At 53.9% G+C, this 7,220-nt stretch overlaps 1 protein-coding gene across 1 annotated transcript in view; it reads right to left on the minus strand.

The window, feature by feature from the left end:
- Pdxk (pyridoxal kinase) overlaps positions 1–6,316 on the minus strand; it is a 29,234-nt gene extending 22,918 nt beyond the window's left edge. The window contains exon 1 of the mRNA XM_021174523.3: positions 6,075–6,316. Coding sequence (XP_021030182.1) covers positions 6,075–6,161 — 87 coding nt within the window. The 5' untranslated portion in view covers positions 6,162–6,316. The remainder of the gene's footprint in view (positions 1–6,074) is intronic.
- Between the last annotated feature and the right edge of the window lie 904 nt (positions 6,317–7,220).

Raw genomic sequence — 7,220 nt, forward strand, 5'->3', positions numbered from 1 at the left:
ATCATACACAGCATCTCCTCTCCTACCCTGCTCACTCCAGGTCGTGTATCCACTGCCAGCCTGGCTCACAGCCCTTGCTGCCAGGAGTACAGTGCTAGGCAGGCATAGCCTGGGACTATGTGCAGCTGTTGAGGTCTGCCTGTGTTGGGTGGGCTGTGCTGAGCTCACTGTGGGATCCTTAGGATGACCGTGTCAGCATGGGATGCTGCCAGGTCACTATGAGACTCGGTAACCCAAATACATGCTCTGGATGGTCACAGAGAAGCAAGTGGGTCAGGAGATTCCCACCACCTCCTTTGTCTCCTTGCTGGCCAGTTCTCACATCTGGCTCAGACAGCTGGGGGTGGCTGAGCTTCTGGAGAGGGGCAGGGGGGCTGCCAAAACAGCATTCCTGACCAAGTGAGTTGCTCAATGTGGCCTTAGATCACCCCTAGAGGCCACTGCCTCAGAGCAGTCCCTGCTCTGGTCTAGGGTCACTCTACCACAGGGTGTCCTGCACACTGCCCCCAGGATGTCCCAGAGTGGGTGGGGGCAGTAGGCTCCCACTCATGGGATCTCACAGCCACTCACAGAAGCTGGTCTCTGGGTAGGCCATGCCTTGTCTGCCTCAGTGCTGTCCTCAGTTAAGCTACATAAGAGGCTGCTTTTTCCAGGAGACAATTGAGGGTAAGAAGACAGGGCAGGGGGAGAGGCATCTCCAGATGGCATCACAGCCACAGAGGTGTCACAGCCACGTGGCTCAGAAGACCACGGCTATATGCAGAGTTTGGGGACCTCAGTCCCTGCTGCTCCCTTTCTTTAACAAAGGGGCATCTTGACATCACCAAGTTTGCAGCCTTCCTCAAGACCCTAAACGTGGCTGTTTTTCAGATTGTGCTGAAGGCAGGGTACAGTCCTCTCTGAAGGCAGATGGAATAGGGACATGATGACCCCCCTCCCTACACACAAAAAGCATGGGTTGGTTAAAAAAAAAAAAAAGTGGTTAAGAGCACTGCTCTTCTGAAGGTCCTGAGTTCAAATCCTGACAACCACATGGTGGCTCACAAACATCCAGTAGGAGATCTGATGCCCTCTTCTGGAGTGTCTGAAAACAGCTATAGTATACTTAGATATAATAAATCTTAGAGAGAGAGAGAGAGAGAGAGAGAGGTGGAGGTGGGGTGACTGGAGAGTTGGCTCAGTGTTTATGAATACTTGTTATTTTTGCAAAGGTCCAGGGTTCGATTCCCAGCACCCACATGGAGCCTACCACTTCCATGTGAGCATGGAAGGGACAGGCAAAGCACACACAAAATAAAATACATCTAAAAAGAGAGAACATGATGGCAAGTCATGGTGCCAGGAAGGCTCTGCAGACACACACAGGACTCAGATATATACACATATACACACCCCCTTGAGATGATAATAAAGCTTTCCTCTTGCAGCAGAAAGTGGGGTTGGAGGTATACCTGGGAGTATTTTTACTCATGTATTAGAAGGGCCCTGGGCTCTATCCCCGGCAGCATTTAACAATGGTATTGGGAAGCCGGGCATGGTGGCACACATGAATCCCCACACTAGTGGTTGATGATCTGTGTGACTTTCAGGTCAGCCAGGCCTACATGATGAGACATTGTTTTAAAAGGGAGGGGACAGAGGATTAGGGCAGGGCTCAGTCGACTAGCTAGTTAACACTCTTGAGGCCCTGGGCTCAGCCCTCAGAACCACAGAAAACTAAGAAGCAAGACAAGGTGGTGCCTGGTAGATGGGAGCAGGTAACAAGATACACTTGCTTTCATCCTTCCCTTCCCTACCCACCTACAGACTAGAGCCAAAATGGCAGGAAATCCCCTCTTCCCAGGTGCTCCACTGAGGCAGAGTGAGAAAGGGGGAGGGGTAGGAGACCAGGAGTCTGTCCCCACTGGCCCTTTACCCTCTCCCTTCTCTGCAAACTTTGAACTATTCCACCTGGTAGCCACCTTCTGTGGCTCTGGTCACATGAAATCCTTGGCCAGTATAGCCTGGCCTGGGGCCAGAAGCAGAAATGAAAACAGGGACAAGGTTTTGCTGCCTCCTTGGAGAATTTGTTTATCCCCGCTGCCTGTGGGATACCGGAAGGGTGAGCCTGGGAGAGTCTGCAGGGAGCTTTGGGGAGCCAGGGCTGATGGTCCAGGGGCGAGACAGTCTGTGACACATGGCAGAAGCTAGAGGCAGCTCCCCAGGCACAGGCAGAAGCCAGGCCCAGCACCAGGGACACTAGCTAGAAGTCCTGGTACTAGTTCATCAACAGCTTGGTGCAGGGGAAGCCCAGAAATATCTGGTATGAATGGGCAGCCACCTGATGGTGGAACCTGTAGACACCTGGGTCAGTCCCAGGTGGGCACTCATCTGCCTGGAGCTCCTCTGGGATTAGCACTGGGACAAACTTCAGGGTCCCAGCCCAAGGCTACATCCTCTCTCTTCCCTCCATCCCCCCCACCCTTTTTTTGAGAAAGGATTTTTCTGTATAGCCCTGGCTGTCCTGGAACCCACTCTGTAGACCAGGCTGGGGCCTCGAACTCAGAAATCTGCCTGCCTCTGCCTCCCAAGTGCTAGGATTAAAGGCGTGTGCCACCACTGCCTGGCTATCCTCTCTCTAGCTCTGCTTCCCCACATTTAGTAATGTGAATGAGATCTGCACTCCAGGTTGTACAGTAAGAATACATACACCCCGCCTCCACTAGCACAGCTCTGGACCTGGGGGTGTTCCTCTTCAAATAGCTCCTCAAAGACTGGAGAGTGCTGGCCCCAGGCCACCATAGACACTGCCAGTGCCAGCGCCACTGTGCTCACTGAGGCTTTCCATGTTGGAGTGTCCTTCATCTCTACTTCTCCCTGTCCAGGGCTGCACAGAGGTGTGGTGAACTGCCAAGAGTCCACATGGACCAGGATGGAGTCCCTAGGCCCGTAAGCACCTCTCAAGACCCCTCCCCTGACCCTTACCTGCTGCAGAACTCTGGAGAGAGGGCCCTGTACCTTCAATGGGCAGTGCGTAGTAGAGCATGCCCTAGATGTGGGGGTTGCAGGTGAGCTGACCCTGAGGGTATGACCACAGCAAAGCTAGTCCTGCCTCTCGTCTGCTGGGCAGTGGCTGGGATAAGGAAAGAGATGTTGTGGTGGTATGAATACATCTGGCCCCCAGGGACTCATGTGTATCAATGCTTGGCACACAGGAGGTGGCACTATTAGGAGGTATGGCCTTTTTTGGATGGAATAGATGTGGCCTTGTTGGAGCAGAGCAAATGTGTCACTGTGTAGATGGGCTCTGAGGTCTGTTCAAGTTCCACCGAGTGCAGAAGAGCACCTCCCCCTGTCTGCCCAAGGAATAGACTTCTGCTACCTTTGGATCAAGATGTAGAACTCTTGGCTCCTCCAGTACCATGTCTGCTTGCAAGCTGCCATGTTTCCTCCCATGATAATGGACTGAACCTCTGAAACTGTATGTAAGCCAGCCTCAATGAAATGTTTTCTAAGGGTTGCCTTGGTCATGCTGTCCCTTTACAGCAATGAAACCCTAAGACAGATGCCCTCCTTCCATCCCTTGTCTCTTGCCACCTATGGCAGGCGGGAGAGCTGGTCCCAGGGTCATGAAAGTAAAAGAACTGGCCCTTGTCTCTCACAGGCTGTAACACTCAGGAGAATGGGCCCTGCACCTTGCCTGGGCAGCAGGATAGGGCTGGCTCTGGTTACAGGGGTTGCAGGTAAGCCATCTCCAGTGCCTGAGAGCAGAAGAGCTAGCCATGCCCCTCACCTGCTCCACTCTAGGAGAGCCAGCCCTGCATCTCTCCCTGGGCAGCACAACAGAGTCATAGCTGAAGGCCCGAAATCCCTCCTTCTTGATGGCTGCTCTGTTGGATAAAAGCTTACCTCTTTTCCAACAGAGGGTATAGTGGGCTGACCAGCTCAGGCACCTCTCAGGCCCAGATCCAGGGCTTTGAATTGGCCCACCTTAGCATCTACCTCATCCATGAAGTGCTACTGTGTGTGATGGAGCTGGTCCCACAGATCAAAACTACAGGATCTCCATGACACAGGGCAACAGTGGGAAATCTGAGGGGAGTCCCAGTGTGGTTCCAGTATGGATGGTGTAGCAGAGGCCCTCCCTGTACCTGACAGACTCATTGCAATGAACGTTTACAAGCAAAGTCGGTGTGGACATAAGGATACACTGTGGGACTCAATACAGCTTCCACAACGAGATTGTTTGCCCTTCTTTTTTTCCACTGTTGGGGGGAGGGAGGTTGAAAGGGTTGGTACAGGGGGAGAGATGAGTGGGATTGGGGAGCATGATGAGAAATTCACAAAGAGCCAATAAAAGGTGAGAAGGAGGAATGAGAGAAGGGGAAGGGATCCCCTCCCTTGAGCAGTTGGAACCCCATATCTTCAACCTGAATAAGGACACTGAGCCCTTGATGCAGTCTAGAGGACAGACGACCAGGGGACCCAGGGACAGTGTGCTAGGTGAAGGAAGAGTACCAGCAAGTGGAAGAGACAAGCAACGCAGGACGTGGGGCCTCAGAGGCCGGCACACCTCTGCCCAAGGTGAGGGGACTGCATGACGCTCAGCCTGGCCCCATCCTCTCTGGCTGTCCCTATGCCCCTTTGCTCCTTAGTACAGTCTTTTTTCAAGACAGGGTTTCTCTGTGTAGCCCTGGCTGTACTGGAACTCACTCTGTAGACCAGGTTGGCCTTAAACTCAGAAATCCACCCGTCTCTGACTCCCAAGTGCTGGGATTAAAGGCGTGTGCCACCACGACCGGCTCCTTAGTACAGTCTTACTTCAATGACCTTGTTACCCCAATCCTGGCCCCTTAAGCTAGAGAGCAATGGCAAAGAGCATGAAGCACCAGACTGGTGCATTCTGGATAGAACAAGAATGTCTACACTAGACAGTGTGGGTGAAGCACTGTTTATCAACCAACAGGGGCTCAAACACTCAGCAACTGCCCTTGCCTCGGACTTTGATCTCCTATGCTGTATAATAACAATCAATTGCTCTATTTGTCTGGCAAGCAAGCCTGATTCAGGACAGCCCTCTATTGTCCTTAAACGCAGTTCCAGCCACCAGTTTTCCTTCCAAGTCCTTCTTTCAGGTCCATGGTAGCCAGAGGCTACACCCTAACATCTCCCAGGAATCAGTATAATGGCTAGACATGAGCGGAAGGGGAACCTGCCACCTTGCTCAGTGACCAGCCAAAAAAGATACATTGCAAGAGGCCACCACCTGGTTGCCCAGGCCAGCCCAATCTTCCTGCTGGACCGGCCAGGCAAGGAAGCTCCAGTCAGCTGACATTGCCTATGGCCCCTATTCTAATGCCCATGACACCCTGTTTCCCTCCAAGGGCAACCAGTCACAAGCAGGAAGCACCACCTGCCAGAAATGATCAGAGACAGCCTCATTCATCACACACCTCACAGGAGATAGGATCTGGGAAGGCTGCAGTCCTTCTAACAGGTTGCTTCCAAAGCCAAACTCAGCAAACTATGCTTTCTTTTAGGAATAGAAGCAAGCACGCGGGAGATGCAGAGTGGTTCCAGCCCCATCTCTGCGGGTGACAGACCACCCTAAGAGTGTTCGGACCCAAGCGTGGGCCCAGCTTCCTCCTTGGTCCAAGTTCATAGAATGGGTAGAAGCAGAACGTGGATTTCTGCAGAGAGCGAGCAATCACTAGCCAATGTGTCTACCAAGAGGCTCTCCGCGCTCCCAAAGGAAAGGATTCTCCCAGCTCAGCATTTTAACGCTTCGGGAAGCCCCCGCCCACTGTTGGTCAGGCAGGAGGAAGCAACAGGGACCCTCAGGGGCTACCATGTGCGCCACAGCCGGGCAGGGGGCTTCGTGCCACCTGCACCACCCCGCTGTAAGCTCCCCAGGGTAGTCCACGCCCCCGGCCTGCCTGCGCCAGGATCTGCCCTCAGCGCGCCCAGCACTCAATGGGGACCCAAAAGGATGGCCACAGGGGGCCAAGGTCATTAGTCGGAAAAGGCCACGCAGCGAACCCGTAGACCCGCAAGCGAGAAGCCCGGCCGGGTTACATAAGCAGTGGAGCGCATACCTGCAGAGGGAACATGGCCGCTCTGTTACCCACGTAGCCACGGACAACATGGCTCTGGATGGAGAGCACCCGGCATTCGCCCTCCATGCCGGGAAAGCTGTAGTGGCGCGTGGTCCAGGTGGTGTCACAGGCTGGGGTTGCTCAGGCCGCTCGCTCGGTTTCTGCTCCGAGCGCTTTAAGCACGCGCAGTCGCAGGCGCTCCCCGCCTCCTCTGACCTCAACAGGCCGGCTGCTAACCCGCGAGTCCCGCGCGGCGAGGGGCGGGCTGAAGGCGGTGCCTCACGCAGGTCCCGCCCCTCCAGGCAACGGGACCTGTGGAATCCAGCACTTGAGCTCCTTCCTCTGTGCTCCATCACGTGGGCGCACATCCCCTTTTGCAGTCCTGTCTCTGCGTCAGGGGGCTCGCCTGTATCACACTCCACAGCACAGTTCTTTCAGTACACACTGTTCCGCCTCCTTGGCCCGCGGCGCTGATCACTCCATGGGAGGCACACTCCAGAGCTGCTGTCCAAAGAGTTCCCACTGAGCTCCAGAGCCTGAAGACCCTCAGAGATTAGGAGAGCCTTTCCAGCCACGCGGCCTGCGTGGAATCCCAGACCCAGTAGGGCGCACAGGCATCTGATCTCAGGCTACCCTGAGTCAGGAGTCACGTGTCTCTTCTCAATATACTAGAGATCTTCTCTAGGCTCAAGTCTGCTCAGAGCCACTCATGGGGACAGATTTGAAGGGGCTGCACTGGTCTTCCCCTCTTCACTACCCACCAAGTCTTCTCAGTCCTAGGGAAAGTGCACCTCTCTTCCTGTCCCATCTCCAGACCTACACTTGGCATTCCTGTCGTCATGGACACACCAGGGTCACAGATCAGTGGCACAGGCCAGCGTGTCAAGTTTGCTTTATCTTGGTGAGAGTACTGGGGGACCAGATCTGCTCTGAAGAGAAAGGAACATTCCCATTGTTTGGGGAACAGATCAGAAAAAGGAAGTGGTATTGAGAACTCCGTTGGTGGTGTGCATACCAAGGCCCCAGCACCAGAAAAGCTGAACCAAGTTGTTAGGAAGGCTTGACTGGAATGAACTAAATGGAAGTACATTGGAGGAATAATTAATTGCTTGCTGATAGTAACGTTTACTGGATACTATGTATGTG

The sequence above is a fragment of the Mus caroli genome, unplaced genomic scaffold (genome assembly GCF_978045245.1).
Source record: "Mus caroli unplaced genomic scaffold, Mus_caroli_1 scaffold_9, whole genome shotgun sequence".
NCBI lineage: Eukaryota > Metazoa > Chordata > Mammalia > Rodentia > Muridae > Mus > Mus caroli.